At 39.7% G+C, this 24176-nt stretch overlaps 1 protein-coding gene across 2 annotated transcripts in view; it reads right to left on the bottom strand.

The window, feature by feature from the left end:
* Positions 1-24176, bottom strand: part of LOC114558855 (thymocyte selection-associated high mobility group box protein TOX) — an 81626-nt gene that overhangs the window by 32560 nt on the left and 24890 nt on the right. The window contains exons 2-3 of one of the 2 annotated variants that reach the window (XM_028583122.1): positions 16431-16523; positions 6714-6773 (exon numbers count right to left, since the gene is read on the bottom strand). In XM_028583122.1, coding sequence (XP_028438923.1) covers positions 6714-6773; positions 16431-16523 — 153 coding nt within the window. The remainder of the gene's footprint in view (positions 1-6713; positions 6774-16430; positions 16524-24176) is intronic. The other variant, XM_028583123.1, reaches the window with a different exon arrangement.

Below are 24176 nucleotides of genomic sequence, written 5' to 3'. Positions count from 1 at the left end.
CTCGTCTAACTCTTGGCAAGAAAATGAATACACACATTTCCCAAAATGTTAAACTATTCCTTTAAGTTGTTTTGAGTTATCAACATACTTTCCAGCATGCATTGTACTTACTAAGTACTATAATTCAAGAGTCTGCCTTTTTTGTAATTCGAAGAAAGTTAATTTGTTCTTGTTATATTTCTTTTTAGACATATGTCTCAGATATACATATGAGGTCTTCCTTCTGATCAAAATGAACATACCTACTTCAACCACTTCCCATACTCAAATGTAACATTCACTGATCAGCACTGATCCTCGTGTGAATGTCGTTCTTAGCTGTTACTGTATGTCTATTTATGCATATTGAGAGTAATGCAAAAAACCAAATTCCTTGTGTTCACATACTATGCCAATAAAGGTGACTCTGATGTATGTATGTATGTATGTATGTATGTATGCAGTTTTTAAATTCAATGAGCTGAGTAACATTACTTTATTTATTTAAGTACATATGCTTTGGAAACATCTTTTTTGATCAAAACGTAGTGCCAATAAAGCTTCATTAAACTGAGCTGAAGTGAACTGAGAGTGGGAAGGGGATGTATAAATTGTGTGTATAAAGTTAAGAGAGCCATAAATTTTCAGCTGAAAGGAGTGTGGTGGATGAACGTGGGTGAAAAACCAGAGAAAGGAGAAAGACAGAGAATGAGAGAGTGAGAGTTAAGAAATACACAAAAATAAAGAGACAGAATCAGAAAGACGAGGAGAAAGAGAGAGAGAGAGTGAGAGAGAGAGAGAGAGTGCGCCTGTATCCAACAAGTGAGGTTTCTATTCTAATCTCGACCATCAGCCACTGTTCTCTTGCAGCCAGCCAAATCGATAGAGACACGCGGATCAGCAAGACACCTGGAAACAGAAAACACAGAGGCACAAACAGGCTGAAACTTGCAGCTTCTCCGAAGACCAGTGGCCGCTGAGTTTCCTCTCCTGCACAGGAACCCACTGCAACAAGTACAACACAAGACACCAAGAGACGCACAAAACGACTCTGCCTCTTTCTGCCACTGGCTTGTTTTCTCTTTCAAACTTCATCCGTAACCAGCTATTTCTCTAAATCTACCCCTTTTGTCTCTAATTTTCCCTAATCTATGCGCATATATACACATGGTGTGCTTCCACATAGACTGATTATAGGGTGAGGAGAAGGCAGCCAAAACACACAGAAATATAGATGGATGTACAAGTCTGCACAATCACTCAAACAGATCAGGCCTGATAGGAATCTAAATGAAGAACACTAATTGTCCTTTTTGACTAAATTAGAATATGTGTGGGCGTGGGTGGATGCAGCCATTTTGGTTTGGCTGTGATCCTTTTCAAGCAGCTTTTAGTGCTACAAAGATATGCACTGCAGTCAGCATTATTTGGCATGCATGTGCATGATAGCCAGATAATCAGACCGAATTGCCATTTTAATCATTTCAAGTGAGCCGTTTTCTGTTTGGGAGGGGGGTTTACTTTGCCCTCAGTAGTGACTGACGTGTCTGCAGTAACGATTGTTAGTGCAATATTTTTCCGGTATTGGAAAGAATATAGTGATTTAAGAGTTGTTATTTCTGTAAGCCTAATTACAACAACACAGAAAGTTGACGTCCCTATTCTTAATAGAAAGCTCTGATTGGCTCAGTTGTTTGCAGCAGTCAATGAGCAGACACCAGACCTACATGTATTTGAATCAGTGAAAAAATATGTTGTTTTAAGCGTCTGTCCATACTCTGTGTGGCTCACAAGAACATTCTCAGTCAATCAGGATAATAGAGACGTTTAATAATCTTTAATTCAACAAACTATCCCCTTAATAGCTTTGTGTGTGTGGGCAGACATAAACAACACTGGCTGATCAACAAAATAATACGCCTACACTTTTGCATATAGGTTGAAACCTCAACAGATGAACCAAATGGAAAACATCAATATCATCAAAACGTCTGGAAGCTCCACATGTGCAGAAACAGAAACCATAGAGTATTCAAAGCCTTGAAAACATCTTGTTTGAATGGACAGATTGTGTCCAAGCATACAGTAAACGGCCCCTTTAAAGCTGTTTCTGATTAGTGGTTTTCTCTTTTTAAAAGCCCAGAGATGTTATGTGTAATGCAATCTCCTGGCTGTGTCAAACTGCTACCTCAGTGCGTATGCTGTGGAAGACCCCAGACATGCAAACAAAGGAGTCTCTGTTCTGGCTACATGCACCTTTTTCACAGGCACACATCACGTAAAGGCTCGGGTGGGCATCTCAACGCAGTGTTAGAAACTTGTATTAAGGAATACAGGCTCCTTCTTTCACAATATGTTAGACCGCTATGAAGGTACTGTATCTCCAAACCAAAAAATACTGAAAAAAATAAACAGTAGACAGAGACATAGTGGAAATGCTACTGCCTTGCATCTTAGTATGTTGTTCTTTTACAAACACAGTTAATCTTAATAAAAATGACAAACACATACCAAAAATAATATATGTATAGCACCAGAATGTAGGCATGCACCAGAATGTAGGCATGCATTCAGCACATTCATAAGACAGTAATCACCATTTCAAATTGATACAGAAAATGATTCCATATTTAAACCTCTAATTTGTTTGATTTAACTATAAAAGCAAGCTGTATATGACAAACCACTGCACAGCTAATGCATACAATTAGGCATCAATTAAGAAATGATTCACTCACATGCTCAGCGAGCAGTCAGTGATGAATTTTGAATGACGCATAAAGAAATTGCAGACATTCCTTGAATGTGGTGGCTTTGAAGATTTTTAAAAATTAACCTCTTCAGACCATTTGGCAGGTTAACCATTGCAAATGCATGGCCTGTACCCAAGTACCATTGAAATCCACAGAAATAATTCATTCTGGTCAAGATCCCAAACCCAGAGGACATGCTAAATTAATAGGAAATATGCTTAAATGCTTTAAAAGACAACTGGAATGTAATGATTTAGCAAGCTCTAACAACAAAGGGGGGTTAAGAGTGTGTATGTTGTCAAACTCATGAAAACGTTATGCCGAGATATCAAGTTCAGTGCTCAGTTATATTCATTAGGGCTGAAACTATACAACCTTTAACTTAAAAGCGCCCATCCCACCTCTTCCCAATTTCAAATGAAATCAACTGTATTAAAAAAATCGGATGCTAAACAGTGAAATCTGTGTTTGGAGGGCTATTAAGAACTGGTGTGTAAGCTTCTATTTGACGGCGCTGACAGAGCATCAACTGCAACTGGCATGTTTTGAAAAGCCCAAATTGCCTTATCCACTAAGAAGGTATTTGTTGACACAAAACGCAAACCTGGAGTGGGTGTCGATGACTGACACATGATCGCAGCAGCAGAGAAACTACAAAGCTGGACATTTATTCCAATTGGCACACACACACATGTATGAAAACAAAGTGACATAATTAGTCCAGACAAGGAAACAGGGCTAACAACGATGGACCTCATAGTCTGTGATGTGTGCTATAAGTAGACAATAAGCTGCTAAAGCTCCCACTCGACCCCTCATTATAGTCAGTCAATCCCAACATCAAAGGAAAGACAACCTTATGGCTATAGGATGATGGTGTGTGTGTGTGTGTGTGAGGGTTTATGAGAATATGTTTGTGTGTGTGTATGGCTTTATGAGCCTATATGTGTGTGTGTGTGTGTGTGTGTGTGTGTTTTATGTGCACATACATATGTTCTTGTTCGTCAATCTTTTACAGACCAATTTAAGTTTTACACCCTAAGACTAAGCACATTTTTGGAAAATGAGGACATTTTGGCTGGTCTTCACATCTTCAAAGGGTTGAGGGTTTACAGATGGTGTTAGGGTTAATGTTATAATTAAATTATTTTAAAGGGTCAGTTCATACAAATTACAGTAAAACCTCTTTGGTAGAAGGTAGCTCCAGTAAAAACAGTAGAGAACGGCTTGTAGATTATCCAGAGTAACCAGAGAATTGGTTTCGGAAAGGGAAGTGGCTGTTGAGTTTTTCAAACATAATTTTTCATCCATAGGGAACCACATACTACAAATCTAATTCATACCCATTGTATTAGGGAGGTAGCAGAAGTTTCACATGCAGCTACTCAAACTCTCAACACATAATATATGCATGGCTGACACCGCTCAGGTAAGTGAGAAAATATGTTTGTTTTTTTGTAAATTGGATGAACTGACCCTTTAATGTTAGGATTGGGGTTAGGTAGTGGTGATGGTTACATGTATTGTTATGGGCAAGGAAATGCATTATGTCAATGTGGATCCTCACAATTATAGAAGTATCAACATATGTGTGTGTGTGCACAGTTTGAGTGAAACAAACTGAAATTGAGAATGTCTTCTTGTGCATGTGCTTATGACTTATGAATAACTTTGTGTCAGAGAATGTGTCACTTCCTATTACAGCATGTGTGTGTTTTTATGGGTGAGAGAGAGAGAGAGAGAGAGAGAGAGAGAGAGAGAGAATGTGTGTGTGTGTGTGTGTGTGTGTGTGTGTGTGTGTGTGTGTGTGTGTGTCCTCAGCCTTCTGGCCTTGTCCCGTGTCTCTCTGACAGTATTTGGCGAGGGGCTAATTGACGAGGAGCCTCCACCTCGTCATGTTTTGTCAGAACATGAAGGCCACGCTGCTGGATCAACAAATCCTGGAGCTCCAAATTCTGCCATATGTCCGGCCATGTGTTCCCATCTACCAACTGGGAGCACTCAGTGCAGCGCCTGTCCAACTCACTGACTGTGTGACTGGGACTGTGCCACTCCAGACTGGGACAAATACTTCAATGAGCCTGGGATGCCGCATGAAACTCCTGTGACATCATCTTTAACGTGACACTCGCTGAATCCTTTCATCATCAAACAAACAGAGGAGCGTCTGCACTGTGCACAATTGTACGGCATAGTGTAGGTAATGTGCATTGTAATTTTGTGTTGGCTGCCATTTTTTTTTTCTACATTTGAGTCAAGTGAATACAAGAATTGCGGTTGCTATTAATGGCAGCTTGGCTTTTTTTTTAAATGCCGGGTTTGTGCAGGATGCCCCGTGCCACATTAGTGAAGGTTCTCTCTGACCAATCAGTGGTCTGCAGTGTTTTAACTTTACCCTTTAGTATCGGCTCAGCTCACTTGGAACCCTGACCGAGAAGGTACTAAAACAAGTACCATGTACCGGGTTTAGGTGTATCAAGTTTAGCTAATGGAAAACCAAAAGACAGCCATTCCAGTAGAGTCGAGTCGGGCTGTACTATGCAATGGAAAAGCGGCATTAGTGAAATTGCACTAACACTGTCAGCGTTGATGGTTTAATCCCTCTGATGTTAAAGATATATGTTAAAGTGCTTTGGATAAAACCATCTTTAAGGGATACTTTGGCTTATGAGGAATTAGATGTTTTTTCTTGCTTAGCAAGAGAGGGTCAAGGTCATGGAGGCCTTTTTGCTGCAACGCAGAGTGATGCTCCAAATTCAAGGCTTAATATTGCTGTTATGAAGAAAGCTTGAGAGATCAACTGATCTGATAAACTGCACCTTTTTATATACATTTCATACATCAGGTAAACTGCCAACCAAGAGACCACATCATGTGTTGATGTTGTCACTGGGTTCATCTGGCCATAAAACAGTCACAAATCTATGGATTTGTGAAAACGATATTGCGCTGCCCATTAAAAAAGTCCAAATGTTTAGCAGGTATAATGTTTACCATGTTCATGGTCTTAGTTTAGTGTGTTAGCATGCTAACATTTGCTAATTAGCACTAAAAACAAAGTACAACTCAGGCTGATGGGATTTGAGCTGATGGTGGCACTTCAAAACAAAAATGTCAACCTGCTGGTGGTACTACAGGATAAGTTAGGGGACCACCAAAGTCAGTAGACTTCATCTTCTGGGGACCATGAACGTCTGTACAACATTTCATTGCAATCCATTTAGGAGTTTTTGAGTCTGGACCAAAGTTGTGAACCGACCAATCTACAGACTGACAAAACGGCATAGCCAACCCTAGAGACGGAAACTCTTTTTCTACCAGTTCTGCATGTCTAGCCCCTCATGTCTAACCCATGTAGAGCTAGTCAATAACAACAAAATCTGGCCAACCATGTTTTCACTACCCAATCCAGGTTTATGTATTTGTAGTGATTCTAATATCATAATAAAGTTTTAGAAGTTTGAAGGTATGCTGAAGTGAATTTAGCTTCAACTTATAGGATCATTTCTACTGTAACTCCTCACAGATTTCCCAGCATGGGGAAAAACAGTGGTTCCAAATGATAATGCATTTTGTTAGTTTGTTAGCACTGGTCTTTGCTTTTACCATCATCTTTTATAACACTTGGCTAATGAGAATTTTAAGTTAAGTTTTCAGATTAACACTGTTTTCAGTTTACCCCAGAGGTCAATGTGAAGATGTAGCATGTCATACCCACAGCAGTTAATAATGACTTATGTTTTCCACTCACATTTTTACCACAGTCTCAATTTACAGCCAACCCCATCTTTAGTTAATGAGCTCCTTTACTGGAAAACATAGTCATTTATTATTTTCCAACACTTACCAAAACATATAATTCATACATATAAACTCTTATTGCAGCTGACTGCTGCAAAACCGAAGCTAATAACACGACAGCTTCCACAGATATGTATTTAGTCTGTGGGGTTTATAGGAAAAAAATTAGGGCTGTCTTACCTGGTTTGGTGACCGAAACTCTTGGTTATTGTCATTCATATACATGTTGTCACCATCAAACTGTGGACAGAAACAAAAAGGAGAAATAAACATTGTATGCAAGAGGAGGTTTGAAAAAAAAAAAATGGGGACCGCAGAGAAGGTGCAAAGAGGAAAATGCTCTTTACGGGTGGCCTGAAGTGTGAGACTAATGACTTTGTCACTTTGGTTAAACCTCGTGGTGGCATGGCAGCGTGGGTAATTACTGCTCGTCAGCGGGCCGGTAATTAGGCTACATGAACACAGTGATGGGAGATGGGCTTTTCCCTGTGGGCTCTGCTGTGTGTCTGAGAGAGAAAGAGTGTGAATGAAACTGTGAGTGTATACAGTAGTAAAGGGTGTGGAGACTTCGGACCCAGTGTATTTATGTGTGTGTGTGTGTGTGTGTGTGTGCGCACAGTGAGGGCATGCTGTGTCTTCAGGATTGAGCTAATAAGGCACCGAACGATCACTTGCAGCAGATGCCAAAACACAGTTTGACACGAGATAAATGGCCCTTGACCCCCAAGGGTGCTGGGGATCAACACCAGGTCACCAGTTGAGCGCTACATGCAACATGCTTGCTCTGATATCTAGTGTTGGTAAGCTAAAAGCCTGATGAATTCCTCACAGAAATACGGTTTTGAATGGGATATAAATGAAGAAAAACAACAACACAGATTCTGTTTTTAGTTACAGAGAAAATTAGATACGGTTAGGAAGAGCTGTATTGTGAAATGCCCTTGGCGTTCAAAGACATCAAGCTTTGTCATACCACGCTTGCAGCAAATGGAACAAAATTTGACTGGACTGGATGATAACGTCCATGAACACAAACACACAGAAACCCAACGTGTCGAAAAAAGCCTTCTTTTTGTTTGTTGGCTGAGGTCATTCTTTGTGATATGAAAGCATAAAAGACTTGGGGAAAAGACAGCAGAGACAACAAGATCAAACTAGACGACATTCCATGTCAAATTCCTCAGATGTGAAGATAAGCGGGGCCCTTTTCGTTTGGGGTGGTCCGCTTTGTGCCTATGGAGAAAGCAACCGTAGGCTTGAAAGATAAACACACGCTAGATGTGAGTGAACACAAATTGATCATGAGACATACCTGCTCAAAACAATAACTAGGTAGACTAATGGACGGAAATGGGCAGAATTCCTGGGGGTGAAATCTAATATCTACACCGGTCGACAGGAAAAAGTCGAAGTAGCTAAATGAGTGTGAGAGTGGTGAGAAAGAGAAATTACTGTACATTATTGCAGGAGAACAGCCAGGGGAATGAGTGCCTGCCTCAGGGCAATGGTTGCTTAATGATGCATATCATGAAAGCCCTTGTGAGGATTCACTTGGTTATTCTAATGATTACATTTACATTCAACCAAATACGCATACACGAAACCGAGACAAGCACTGCATTTAAACCTCATTCACACCTCACAAGATTAATCTAAGAGCCCAACACTTAGCAGGAAAAAATATATGTTTATTTCAATTGAAATTGAATGTTGGCTAATTGTTTAACGCTACCTGCTGGAGTTACAGACACTAATTTAGCTCACTGAGAGGGCCAAAGTGATGACCTTGGTGACATATCAGCAATAAACTCTTCGCTTCCTCACATGGAAGCTTCTTGTCCTCACCTAACTGAGCAATTTTATTCCATTGAAATTCACTTTGATATCACTGGTGACGTGACGCCATTTTGAGAGCTTCCCCAACCGGCTCCGTCAGACACCGCCTACCAAGAGTCTGGGTCTGCCGAGCTTTCTTCCTAAAAGGGAGTTTTTCCTTGCCACTGTCGCAATAGCCACTGCTAATGCTTGCTCTTGAGGGAATTACTGTAATTGTTGGGGCTTTGTAAATTATAGCGTGTGGTCTAGACCTACTCTATCTGTAAAGTGTCTCGAGATAACTCTGTTATGATTTGATACTATAAATAAAATTGAATTGAATTGAAAAATTTAGGATAAGATTCTCTTGGGTGAAAGGAGAGAACAGTCATTGAATAACGGCGCTATTAACCAGAAAAAAGCTGCAAGATCTTGTATTTTAGCTTATTCTGCAAACTGAATTCTTCAACGCAAAGCCTTTTCACTGTTAATTTCATCTCTAACGGTAGCAATGAAATCAGACAATGCTCATTTTCACCAATTACATCTGTAATATAATATTCCCCAAAAAGGCCAAAGACAGCCTGGAAAGGTCAGCCATTTTGTGCTTCAACATGGATGCCCATATATTGCAATGTAAAGCTGTTTCCCTCTGTTCTTCTCTCGATAGCTCTCCTTTACACTGCCTCGCTCTCCCACTTAAAATGCCAATTTATCCTCGGCTCAATGCTATCAGCTCTGCCATTACTCCACATTTACTGCAGAAATCCTCTTCTCTTTCTCTGTTGTTCCCTTTCTCTCTCTCATTTTCTCCCTGTACTCCTTTCTCACACTCTCTCCATCTTTCTCTTTCCACTCCCCTTTATGTTCTCATCGTCCCCACCTCTCTCTGTGTTACAACCTCACTCTACTTCTCCATCTCCCTCCCTACCCTTCTTTCCCCCTCTTCCCTCTGTTTCTTCAGTGGTCCCTGGCATCGCTTTCTCATCGGCAGTCTAATTGGGCATTCTGCCTGAGACAAGGGCCTCATTAAGCAGTAATTACACACATGTTGTTTTCGGCAAACATCTCTATTTGAATTGCTTTGCATGGTAATTGTTCAGCAGGGACCACTGCTCGCGATGTTTCCCTCCATGACACACGTGGTGCTGGGAGAGAGGAATAAAAACATGGAGAAGAAGGATAGAGAAGTGGGGAGTGGTAGAAAGAGAGAGAGAGAGAGAGAGAGGGATGTGAGAATAGAGAAAAATAATAATAAGTTGTGGAAGGGAGACAAATTGAGAAATAAAGTATGCATACACGAGAGAGAAGGAGGGTGAGAGAGACAGAGAGGCAGAAAAGAGACAGACTAAAAGGATGAAGGTGATGCTAAGACAGTAATTGGAGAAAGAATGAATAAATGACAAAGAAAGAGGTAGACAGAGAAGAACATGAGGTGGAGCAGCAGAGAGAGAAAAAGAAGAAAAGCAAATAAGGAAGAAAAAAGTGAGAAAGTAAAGACAGTGAAAGAGATAGAGAAAGAGAGTGAGAGAGAGAGAGAGAGAGAGAGAGAGAGTCCCAGAACTAGGTCATGCCTTGCAATCATCGACAAAGCTGAGCGTTTCAAAAATAATGAAGCCACAAGGTGGAAGTAATGCTAACTAGCATATCCAGGGAAAACATGTAATATTTACACAGTGCTAATGGTGCGATACAATGCTGGGATCTTTTCATCTTGGAGTGCACTGGTGAGACAGATGATGGCAGGATTGGAGGCAAAATTACAGATTCCACGGAAGATTGTTGTTGATTGATGGACAATTCAAATAAGCTCCTCATAAAGCCTTCTAGGCAACATCTGTTTGGAAAGGGGGTTGGGCGAAGATGTCTGGGCTTGTGTGTCTGTGTAATGCCACAACTGTCCAGTCATTAGAGCAAAAAATTAACTTGCAATGATGATTTTTTTTTAATTTTATTTTAATAGACAGGGAAACAATTATCTAGGAAGCAAAATAAAATAATATTTGCCGTAACTTAATATCTGGAACTAATGATTTGAAATACACAAATACCACAGTAACCTCTTTTTTACGTATCTGACATTATCACTAACTAAACTAAAATTCAGGATAATTTATCACAAGCTTGTCTCAAAGGAATTTCCAAGCGGTCGAAAGTATGTAAGTAGGTTTGCTTAAGTAAAAGTTTGCGGTACCTTGACTATATGCTACTTTCTTCTTCTTTTCCACTAAAGTTACTGGTTATTGCAGATTCAAATTTTGCATACAAAACATATGATTGTAAAATATGATGAGTTGCTATAGAATAAACTAGTCAAAAGTATATAAATTAGTTGAAAATGTACCTTGACCAGCTGCAACATTAATATGCTGCTTATAGGTTGATGCATTATTATTAAAAATCATATTAATTATACAAATAATACATCCTCTGAAATGGGCAATACTACATTGTGACTGTACTACTGTTTATTAAGTAAATTATCGTACGTCTTCCACCACTGGGCTTTAAAACCATACCATAGACCATATTACAGTTCATGTAGTATGGTACCGGATATGACATGATGTAGCTGAGAATAAAAAAGGGAAGAATTCTAATTTTACACAACCAACATTCAAGTAGACTATTCGACATCTGTAAAAGTGTTACAAAAGAACATACAGTACCACACTAAATAACAACCACAACAAACTTTAATAACTTTCCAATTTATAAAAGCAAATCTATAAGCAGAATGTGTAATACTTGTGACTTTAAAAGCCTTTGCCAGTACACCAAGTCTCTAAAAATAATTCTCTCACCGAGCGGAATTAATAAGCCCAGAACAGTACACAGCCATTCTGTGAAGAAAGGGTGTGGTGGTGGTAAAGTGGGTGGGGGGACTCATGCAATATGTATGCCTGTTTGAGCACCCTCCTTCATCATCTTCCCCCTCTTCTCTTTATTTCTCTTTCTACATCTCTCTTTCTCTCTCATCCTCTGTTCATTTAAGCAGTAGGAGAGACCTAACAAACCTCAACCTGAGACAATGTGCCACTGAATTTTTGAATTTTTTGCCCAACTTGTCGCTGCTGGTTCAAAGCCAGATGAGAGGATGAGACAGATAGACAGACAGACCGACAGAGAGGGAGAGAGACACACTTGTGTGCACACAAACACGTATACACACACTTAAACTGAGAAAGATTAAAAGACAAAGAGGCTAAGAAGGCAGAAAAAGACATAATGAAACAAAAGAAAGAAAGAAAGAAAGAAAGACAGCTATGGTAGATAGATACCAGAGTTGCATGGCAGGAGGAGAGAAAAAGAGGGAGAGAGGATGGGCTATAGTAACAATTCTGGTGTTGCACCACACCCCAAGCAAACAATGAACATGGGCAAACAATGAACATGGCGCACACACACACACACACACACACACACACACACACACACACACACACACACACACAAACACACACACAAACACACACACACACACACACACACACACACATATATACACAAACACACACAAAAGCCCATAAAAAGCGCAGCCTGTGGCCATGGCGACACATGCTCTGTTGTCGTTAGATAAGGGAAACAGGGCCTCTTCCTGGGTGTGAGAGTTTGATCCTGCACACACACTACACACACACATTACATGTGCACACTCTGCAGCAGCACTGGGGTCACATCCACCAACGCCCAGTATCTCATGTATCCTCACCTTTATCTGCTGCACATGGTTCATTTTCATATGCAAAACACAGGCTATGTTTATCTGGACACACTGTGCTCCGGTCAGCAGCATGATCAGATATCGACAAGATATACAGAGCAGCTCCTCGTATCTGTTGAAGGGATTTTGATGGAATTCTGTTTGGAATTTCCTGGCCTCGTGCCATCCAAGAAAGCATTCGGTTAGAGGAATTGAAAACATGAATCGGTAGAGTGTTGCATTTCCTCAAATTTCTTAAAAAGTGTTAAACAACAATCTGCATTACCTCTTTCCAGCTGACTCTGTTTAAGAAATATTTTTGTTTCATTGTCAGTGATGGTGAGAGCCATCAGCTCACATCTAATGATCATCAGCTCTGTTTGTTATGATTAGGTCTAAAGCATTCCTCACTGAAACAATATGGACTAACACACAAACACAGTACCAGAATCGGCTTGAAAAAAAGAAACCTTTTACACAAAAGACATAATACAGGTTCCAACCGCTTCCGGCTTCACCTATACCTTGTGATGTGTAAAAATAAAAAGGCAGACTGAAGCTCTCATTCATCCACTTTCTGTTGCACTGGAGCAACCACAAAACAGAAGTAACAGTCAACAGCAGATGGGAGGAGAGATTGAGGAGAAAAGCTCTGTGTATGTGTGTGTGTGTGTGTGTGTGTGTGTGTGTGTGTGTGTGTGTGTGTGTGTGTGTGTGGAGGAAGGCCAGGTGGGGGTGGTGCTAAATACGGTTTTGTTTCCAGGATGAACTCAAGTTCATGTGAGTTAGTGAGTTCAAAACAAGATAAAAATCTAAACGGTGATGGTGACGCATGATAACTCACACCGTGATAAGAGTAGGTCAATGGCTTTAAGAAAATGTTGGGTTCTGACTTATCTATCTTTAAAAAAAACTCATAAAGCAATAATTTAAAATAATTATATGATTTTCTGTTTCTTTAGTTGTTCTACAGTCAAATGTACTTTTGTATAAAATCTATCCAGGTGCAGCTTTATGTCAAAGCTTCTCTGCCTGTTGGACATATTGGGTCTCTCAAAGAGATCCAGGTATGTCAACATATATCTTGATTGTGTATTATCAGTACAATCAGTCTGTCTGAGCAGAGAGCTAAATAGGTTATAGATGGTAGGGGTGAAAAAACAATCGAAATTTGATTTTTAAAAACAATTCTTTTCCCCAAAATCGATATTTTATTTAATTTTTTCCAATGATTCACCCAAATAGTTTCTGTTTCTACGGTACCGCTGACGCCGATTACATCATATATGTTTCCAGCAAAACAGACCAAAAGCAGAAAATGCAGAAAATACATGTTATGTACTTCTTTACAAATGAAATAAATGTCAGACTGACTGACTGACATGTGATGTGCATTATTTTTAGATAACAATTAGCTTTTAGAAATGTCTCATGATATATTGTCTCTAATAGTGTATTATCATAGGCATCAATTTTGGTGGGGACGGAGGGTACGCGTACCTACCAGATTTCGTCATGAGTCATTTTTTACCCACCACTTTTTTTGAAAACCTCGAGCTCAATTTAGATAAAAAAAAAAAATCCACAACAATCTCTATCCCCACAGGGCAGGCACAGCCACAGCCGCTCTGCTGCTGCGCTGGCTGCACGCATCTCTGTTCACAACACTGCCTGTCGGGACATTCTGCTTAACGTGAAAAAGCTTAACGTGGTTTAATGTACCTCAACAACAATCAATGATCACCAAATTTATCATGGCCACATTTTGTAATGAACACTTAAGCCTGTCAAAAGAACTAAACCGAAATCCAACAATTATATCACATTAACATTTTCTTCTTCATTGGCACCTATGGCGAGGAAAAAGCTTGTACTTAAACAATGATCAATGATTACCAAATTTCTCTCTCCTATTGCTCCTCATAACCACTGAAAACTGTCAAAAAAATCTAACCAGAAATGTGGTGCTGATTGATCGTTGTTTAGGTACATTAAACCACGTTAAGCTTTTTCAAGTTATGACTTATAAAGCCTATGAGAACTGTGGGGAGTCAACCCACAGCCGCTCCGCTGCCCTGCTGAAAATGTGAAGCAGAAACGGGTCAGATGTCAGATAACGTCAATAATAATTGGACTTTGGGTTCGATGTTTTGACAGTTTTCAGTGGTTATGAGGAGAGAGAAGAGAGAGAAATTTGGTAATCATTGATTATTGTTTACGTACATTAAACCACGTTTTTATTCATTAGTAAGCTTTAGGACAGCGTCTTTCAAACATGACCTGCGCGAAAGAGAAAAAAAAATTAATGCTTCAATACCCAGCACTTCTGTAAATGTACTTCCAAATGCATCTCTGTCCCCAGCACATTTCAAACCAAACTGACGCCCATGTGTATTATTCAACTTTTGATTTTGTTAAAGAATGAAAAGAAACTCGCAATACTTAATACTATGGAATTGCAATACTTCCAGAATCGCAATAAATGTAAAATCACAATAGAAATCGAATCGGCATCCATGTATCATGAAAGGATCGAATCGGGAGAAAAGCATAATGTCCCAGCCCTAATAGATTGATTTCATTGTCCTCAAAAGGGAAAAGTTGTTTCTACAGAGCCTGCCTCCACAGATAGATTTACATACAACAAAATACATTGGAACACAATACAGTGTGTTATTGTGATAAGCGAGCTATGGAATTTAGCACTTCTATCTACAGTAAGTGTCACATATCTGCAACCAGATGGGAGTATGTGCAGCACGTGCGAGTGCATGTGCAGGTATAACAAAAAAAGTATGTCAGACCAAAGTGGCACCCACACGGCCTCCCTCATCCTGCCGCGGTGGCCTTCAACAACCTGCCTGCTAACCAGTGCTGGGAAACACCCTATTAGCATCTTGCATAATAATATAACAGGCAATTAGCAACTAGCCCCAGCAAGTGCAGTCATGCTATACTTAACATGGATGCTACTAGTGGGAAAGTGGTTTTCCCACCAGTCTACCTGACACTCACACTGTCTGAGGTGAGAAGAACGTGCATGTATTTGCACATTTGTGTGTCTGCGTGTAGAATATGTGTGTCCGTACAGTAAGTGCATGTCTCTATGTGAGTCTATGTCAGTGAGGTTTCTCTGGAGGCATGAGATGATGCAGAGCACAAGCCACTTTTAACTGACTGGGGTAACCAGCAATGAAAGTAGATAAAGGGCAGAGTGAATGTCACATTACCCCAGCCCTTTGCCTCTGCTCACCGCAGCATGAGATAACTGCAGCAGGAAGAAAAAGTCTGGTTTCCTCTAGCATATAATTGGTTATCTTATTGCAATCTACTGCTCTCTTGCCTCTGCAGAGCATAAAGTATAAAAGAGCAAAGGAAAAATAAGAAAATAGGCTAAAGTTTGACTGTTCTGGCAGTGACTAAAATAAATCATTATGAGTATAGGAAGCACATCAATCTATTTCAATAGGTGCATTCTTGTGTTAATTTTCTTGTGTGTTGGATTGGGTCTCCTACATGCACCAACATGGTATGGACTTTAACATGCAACATACAGTTCTAGAAGGTGGGAAGGAAGTGTTGTAATTGTTGAATTATTGTGTGGATAATCAGGTTGTGGTGTGTTCACTTTTAAACACCTTATAATTACAGAACTTGTAATACACACATTCATATTAACACAAACACACTTAACAGTTTTACATTTTACTAAACAGGAAAGTGTGCTATATTGCTATACTATCACCAACAATATCAACAGTCCAATAGATTATCAGTGTAGTTTTAACAAAAGATATGAAATTCAAAAGAAGTAGGCTTTCTGAAGAACATATTTGTGTTATATTGTGGGCACTATTTGTATCTTCACTGTAAAATAATTCTGCATCAAGTAATTTATTAATCATTAAATAAAAAGCTCTTAAAGATTTACTCTAAATAGGTCAATTTTGCTTTCAATTTCAGACTTTATTTGTTTCTATGGATGCAAAAACAGCGTGACCCGACCATAACAACTGCAGGGGCGTATTTTGCACCTTTGCATGCTTTCACACATATGTTGCTGCAATAAAGAAAAATAACTTGTGTGTCTGTTTTTGAATGCAAATATATGCAATATTTGCATTGCGTGGTCCATGTTTTCCACATACAGCATGGACAATATGTGCATGTTCCTGTAGGTATTTTCATGAGTTAGAAGTTAGAAGTAATTACTTCTTCTCTGTGATGAGCAATGTCATCACAACTCTAGATATTCTTAGTTTGAAGCCTCCAAAATACCACCGGGACCAGTACACTAGCTTGAGGTACACCTTTCCAAATCAATTGGCTGACAAGCAGAAGAGGTTTCAGAAATTGGGGGCTTGGCTACTGTATCTCACCACAGCAGTGGGTAGTCTTTTCCTAGCTGGATTGATGCCTGGAGGGTGGGCAGTGTGGAGCCTAACCCCTCGTTCACCCACACTGTACCGGGCCTGTGGTTAGAGAGAGAGACAGCAGGGAGGGAAAGAGAAGAGACAGAAGACAAAAGTAGGGAAGGAAACGAGATGGCGGGGCTTTAGTTTGCGAAATACAAGCAGGGCATTTGTAAAGGAACATGTCAAACCCCCCTGCCCCCTGCCTCATGAACCTTTCCCTCCTCCTTTTCTCCAGTTGCTCAGCTCTTCCCATCATGCCCAGCACACGCGTGCAGGGGAGGGGTAATGACAAGAGACTTACACAGTGACCCTACGCAGTGCTGTGCTGGGGGAAGAATGGAGGTTAATGAGCTGACATCCCCTCCACCCCAGACACGCCTCCCCCCCATGCCCACCTCCCTACTCTCTTGCACACACTGTGACAAGCATATACACAAACCCACGACAAAACAGTGGGGCTGAACGCCGGCACTGAGCCAAGGATCTGGAGACTTGAGGAGTATCATGGAGCAACGAGTAGATTTACACTGCATGTCCATTAATAATTCGTAATCTAATATAACCCACATTATCAATATGAGCTACAAACATCAGCTCATATAATCAAAAGCGCATAACATTTCAGCAAATTCAACCACAGTAGTGGACCATTGAGGCTGAAATGCTCATTACACACCAGAAAACAAAAGTTTCAGATTGTTGAAAAATGTGTCGGGTAAAAAGTGGGTGGCGCCATGCTGTAATCCAAATCAGAAGGATTTATCCTGTGTACACTAGCATTTTTAGAGTATTTTGTATAATGAGTCTGAGTTCCCTCATTAGGTTTAATCTGTGGAACTTTTGACCTGCTGATGGTACAGATGATAAGTGTGGGAACCAAAGTCATTAGGATTTATTCTTTGGGGACCACACATGAAATATAAATCCATTCAACACTGTTTTGAAAAGACAAATGGACTAGCAGTCAGTCAGATGGATGGACCACTGTCACCTTACAGTCACGCTAGAGCTGGGCAATATATCGATATTATATCAATATCGTGATATGAGACTAGATATTGTCTTAGATTTTGGATATCGTAATATCGTAATATGGCATAAGTGTTGTCTTTTACTGGTTTTAAAGGCTGGATTACAGTAAAGTTATGTAATTTTCTGAATTTACCAGACTGAGCCTTTACCCACTTAGTCGTTATATCCACAGTACTGATGATTATTTATCAAAAATCTCATTGTGTAAATATTTTGTGAAAGCACCAATAATCAAAACTACAATATCGTTGTGGTATCGATATCGAGGTATGTGGTCAAAAATATCGTGATATTTGATTTTCTCCATAGCCCTAAGTCACGCTGCTACGATGGCTAAAAAAAACAAAACAGTCCAACCGCAAGTGTCAACATCTTTCCTAAACACTATGTAACTACAGACCTGTTAAGGACATAAAGCTCTTGTGCCCAGACCACAGATTAAACACATCATGCTATTATAGTGCAAAAAGTGCTGTGAGTAACTGATCAGACCCTTAGAAGAGCCCCCATTTCTTGCTTGTCACGTGGTGGTATGTGGGTGTGTAAGATGTTAAATAAAACCTCAGTGGCCTTTAAGTTGCATCACCGGAAAACCAGCAAGTAAAGGTGACAATTTTTAACAGATAAGAGTTCATCTAAGCTCAAGCATGCACAGAAATGAAAAAAGACACAAAGAGGTAGAACAGTGTGGGTCTCAAAGGAAAGCTTTAGAAAACCTTTCAGTAGATAAAAACTTAAATTGAATGCAAGTTAATTTAGAGAAATGACATTTGCATCTGAGGTTAAACAAGCATATGCAGGTGCACTCAACACTGACATGAGGCAGATTTATTAGTTTGCCAATGAGACATCCCATACTACTGGTGTTTAAAAATTAATAAATGTTTACTATGTAAGCCCTTGCGATTCACATAGCTCCATACTGGCCTGCTGCACGCCTGGTTGACAGCTCCATCCACACCCTCCACACCTCATCATGAGAGACTGGACACTGCCCTCGAAGCTGCAAGCCTTCAAAACTGAAGTTAGAGATATTTTATTCATTTAACATAACATGTCAATGGAAGGTATCCTGTTGTAATACCTGATGAACCCTAATTACCACCAAAAAAAATAAAAAGCATGAGGGTTAAATAGCGTCCTTTGTAACATAAAAGAACACAACCAATAGCAGAAATAGAATAATGGTGCAGCAAAACACTTTTACAGAGCTTGAAAACAATGGAAGACGGATGGTTAGTCATTAGCGCCCATTGTGAATCTTTCCAGTGAGTAATTTCTGGAGAGGCTTGTGCATTTTTAATATTTTTAAACTGAAGAGCCCTAAGAACACAAACTCCATAAAATAATAACAGGCATTTCACCTTAGCACTATCCAAGCCTCTCAATTATTCACAACTAATGAATTGCCTCGGGCAATATTCTTCCTAAGTACAATATCAACCATCCCAGAGAGGCTGAATCAGCTCGCTCAAATACTTAAATACATTTACTCAATTATGCTCACTGTCCCTAATATGAAAGAGACAAGGATGTACGAGCTTTCTTCTCCCGACTGTTTAAAACACTCTGTTTCAGCCTTGATATTTCAAGAAAATCCTTACATGCACAACAGCTCTTATTATGATTAATAGATATAATGTTTTCATAGAAAAAGCAATAGCAAGGTTTTTGCCTTTACTCTGTTTTTGCATCTGTGGTGTGGGAGGATACAATAAAAGGATGTGTGCTGATGTGGTGGTGTCTAGCCTCAGTAACATAACATTACTGCCAGCTTTGCACTTTGCAGCCGAACATGCCACCTTGAATATCTTGTTGTTGCCACATGGCTGATGAGCATTCAGGCCCCTTTTATGAGAGGCCAAGAGTGGGGCGTCACACAACCAGCTCCCAACAGGTAAGAAAAGGATAGACATAAGCAGTGAGAATAAATAATGTTACACAATCTCAGTGTGGTATAACTGTGTGAGTAATGATAAAGCCATCAAACACAAACAGTGTGAGTGCAACCTCAGAGTCGCTTATATATTTTAAAACAAAGTCTCTGCTAAGTGCAGGAAACTGTAGAATAACAAGTATAAGTATACAAACTAAGTGAATGAAACAACCTCCAACGTATGCAAATTCATCACATGTGAACTAGAGCTGTCAGTCTTCCTCTATAATACCATTCAAATTTCATTTGTTATATTTTTTATATTTGAATAATATTTGAATATTTAATGCTCAAACGCAGCCTGTTAAATATGTACTACACTACTCAGGCTTATGCATTGTCAATGCCACTATAAGCATGTGGTTGTTGTTACATGTTCTGTCCACTAGAGGGACTTCCGACATCAGTCTGGCCTTGAAGGGGATCTACGTCATGGCGCGTTGCATTTCTGGCACGCCGCTCACTGTTTACATTATATTCCACCACGAGAACACAGCGACAAACACAAATCAAGAGAGAACTCTGTAACGCAACATTTAAATAGTGAAGCGGCTCTGTTGTTAACATAGACAGTTAAATAAATGGACAAAGCGACTTCCACGGAGAGCAGTGAAGTCAATTAGAAGCACTTTTCCAGTGATGGCTGAGCATTGCTGCGCAGCCTCAAACTGAGCTTGAAGACGTAGATGTGACGTGAGCAACCTGTCTTAAAGTTGTAAGTCTTCTGGTAGCTGTGCCAAGAGAAATCTGAATCATTCAGTCTTGCAGAGACGTAGGAGCAGGAGCAACTTCTGGTAAGTATTCTGATTAATTATTTTGTCATTTTGACTGTATGCCTCCACGTCCCCCGAATTGCCTGCGAGCTTCTCCTGACTATATGGTCATTTATCTACTGTGCGACAGAAAGTCGCGTGGTTATGACACAATCGTTAGCCTATTTTTATAAAAACAGCTGCTATGGGGCCATACTGTGAGATACAAGGTAATGGAGCCTTTTATACATTGTCGTGTTTCTTTAGAAATAAACAATGGACAAATAGAGTATTTAAACGCTTCAGAGTATTTAAACGCTTCAGATGTAAAGTTATTCACTGTCAAAGTGATGCCAAAATGAATGGCAGTCAATGGAATGCTAGCAGAAGGTGATGGCTTGTTAGCCTATGAACCCCATAGGAGGTACGCTTTTCAGATGCTTGCTTAGCCCTTTGGTTGTTAAGGCTAACAGTGCTCGGTTAGCACAATGACATCATGTTAGAAAGAACAGCCGAAACAATGAGTCATAAACTAAGTAACAATAGTGTTAGCCACCATGCTAACGGCATTGATACCTAAGCCAAACAGTGCTGCCACTACTATTGTAGTGATTTATAAGCAACCTGTTTCTTGCAGATTGTCACGTTACCGAGAATACAGATATTCAAAGGTAATCTATGAAGTCGATGCTAACTCTGATAGCTGTAGGGCAGCTAACATTAACTTTAGCTGTCTCCATGATGCTCCCAGCTAAACTCCTATAACTCACGACGCAGTTAAGAAACCAAATGAGCTAGCTAACTAGTGATAATGATAAGCACTTGGGCTCAGTGGATGTTGATTTTAAAGTCATGTTAAAACTATTTCCCATCCTTCTTCTGATTTCCAGCCGCAGCCTGTCACTCCCCCTGTACTAACGCTACTCTGTACGTAACGTTAGCTCACAATGCCGTGTGTTTCTCACTCCCGTACTTATTGTTCATCAGACGTGACATGAGAAGAGGGAGATGAGCTAACATTAGCCAACCTATTTATAAAAATAATCACTTTTGAATAGTAATTTCAGAATTCGAATAGTATTGATGTTTTTACAAACAAACAAAAAAAGTGCATATTTTATATCTGCAGTCCACTCAAAGTAACAAACAAAATTTTTTTACAATCAACTTTGTTATCACCATTCAATCTGAAAAATGTCACAATCATGATCCTTCCACTGCGTAACGGAGTAGTTCAGGTCTGACTGTCAATTCCATGTTATTTGGCTTTAATTATCAGTCTCTGGCTGTAACTACACCAGAGAGAAATTTGAGTGCAAAGGATCCCGTTCCTAGACAGCTGTTTGAAAGAAAACATATACTATTTTCATTTCAACTGCTTTAGGGATTAAGGCTCAGGATCTAGAAAAAAAACTGCATTAAAATAATCCACCATTTGCATGTTTTATCTCACAAAGGAGGCTCACATAGACACACATACACACCAACCCCCACTCTCTCTCCCTCCCCCCTTTTTTCTCCTCCGTCCCCTCCCCCATTCTGGGTGAGCAAACACACACACACACACACACACACACACACACACACACACACACACATGCTCATACGCACGTCACACATATACACATGCTGTCATCATTAAACACACACACACACACACGCATCGAGATCAACCTGCTGCCATCTGCTCTACGCACTCTGTACAATCCTCGCAGAATACATTATTCACTACAATACATCACATCACATTCCCTCAATGTCATAGCCTTGTGATGGAGAAGAGTGAGAGAGAAAATGGGGGAGAGAGGAGAGCAAAACAGCTATTGTATGCTAAAGAGAGAGATAAACAGAGTGTGTGTGTGTGTGTGTGTGTGTGTGTGTGTGTGTGTGGGGGGGGGTGTGTGTGTGGCCTGTTACAAGGAAAGGCACACAGGTAGAGAAAAGAGAAAATTAAAGACAATTTGATTTGGCTTTTAGGTGAAACAAAGTTGTCAGCGAAACTTGTACCAGTTACAACTACCAGGCTAGATTAAAAATCCTGACAAGGAGGTTAGTGTATGAAAGTTAAGGAGAAGTGTGGCTGAGAAAGTGATAAAAATAAAAAGAGAAAGAGACACCTGGCAGATCTGGAAGGAGAATATACAGTATAACTTCTTGTCATACAGCAAGGCCTACGTTTGTGTAGGATTTTCTACTTTCTTCTTGATTTATGTAAGTTTTTTCAGTTTTTTAAAGTGTAAGAGGGTAAGGCTGATATTATATTTTCAATGAAAAGTTCATCTCTTAATACTTACCACCTTCCCTACCCTGTATGTGGCACTCAGCCACACCATTTAAAAATGACTCTTTAAAAATAAATCACAAATACAGTATATAGTTTCATTTTGCAAAAAGCTGCTCTAAGGAATTTTTTATATGAACAAACAATCAAAAGACTTTGTATACTTTGGAAAGGGGGTCGCTCATAGACACAACCCCACAGAGAATTATCTGTGGAGCATTTTAGTGTCTTTCTGCTTATTGTTTTGGTTTTACAGTAGGCCTACAGACCACAACTTATGTTAGTGATTTGATTCACTCTTACCGTTCTCATGATCATCGTTTTCAGCCGCAGCAGGCAGCAATTTTCACCAAAAAATAAACAGTGTGCGCTACCTGCCCAGGACCAAACAGCAGACAGACAAAGTTAGCGACTAGTTAGTGAACATAGTGGAGCATTTAGCAGTTAAAAGGTTTTCCACAGGACTTGGTGGAGAGCAACACAGAGCTGAAAGAAGAGTGATTATTAAATTTATATTTGACAGATGGACAGAATCACGACTTCAAAATGAATGTTAATGTTGCTCCTTGTCTGCTGGATGTGTTAATAGGCAACTGTTGACTAGAAAGTGGTCAAAAATATATTTATATAGGTTAGCCATTACTCAAACAGGAGTAAAGTGCATTTTAATTACATCACCAAGACGGTGTGACTTATTTATGTTTTTATTCGTTGTTAGACATCAATGGAGGGCTATCGCACATAGGAATGAGCTTTATCAGGCTGAGGCTATAGACAATACTTGTCACTAGTCAGATAAATTCATTGTTGGTGTTGGTCTTTTTATGGGATTTGTTAAAAATAATTTAAAAAATATAAAACAACTCAAGCTTTATCCTTCAAGTGTTATCAGTTGTTAATGTACTGTGTATCACTACTTTTTTTTATGTATTATTTACTTTACTCTGTAGATGCTTCACTGAATATAAATTAAATGAGAGAAATACATAAAATTATATATTTCTGCTTGCTTTTTTACATGTTTAACACTGCCCCTGTTATTTCTTATGTGCAAAGCATAAACATCTATGTGTGTGTGTGTGTGTGTGTGTGTGTGTGTGTGTGTGTGTGTGGTGGCAGAGCAGAGGGAGTGAACAGCTGGCAGGCCCACACTTGACTACGTATTGACCTGCTTTGCATTCACCTGTTATTCAGCCAAACCTAATGTTTCCACTTGGCTCTGCTGCAGCTGAGCTGCAATTAACCTCGCTGTGAGAGCAACGCAAGCAAGTCCTAAGTTTTTTGTCGAAGTAGTTTGTCAAATTTTGCTAAATGTCATTCTACCTTATCCTCTAAAATTATTAGTTTTTTACTTTAATTTTCACACGGAATAAAAAAAGATGATCTAACCCTAACCCTAGTCTAACCCTTCTCACTCTAACAGTACTTGTAAATACAGCCTACATTCAATACAGTTCCAACATACTAGTTTTATACAGTCTTAAGGGTTTAGACAGGGTGCAAGTTATCTCATGAGTGCAGATAATTAGCCTTTGAAAATGTCATTTGCCTGTCTAAATAGAGCATTTGAATGGCAGAAAGCATTGCTGCCTCAGACATTTCCCTTCTCTCCACTCCACTCCACCTCTTCGCCTCGTTTTTTCCCACCCTCCATCCCCCTCCCTCCTCTTTTTCCCAGATGCTCTCTCGGCTCTTGTCTGTGTTTGGGC

This window comes from Perca flavescens, chromosome 7, assembly GCF_004354835.1.
Source record: "Perca flavescens isolate YP-PL-M2 chromosome 7, PFLA_1.0, whole genome shotgun sequence".
NCBI lineage: Eukaryota > Metazoa > Chordata > Actinopteri > Perciformes > Percidae > Perca > Perca flavescens.
This window is presented reverse-complemented; position numbering and strand designations above follow the sequence as displayed.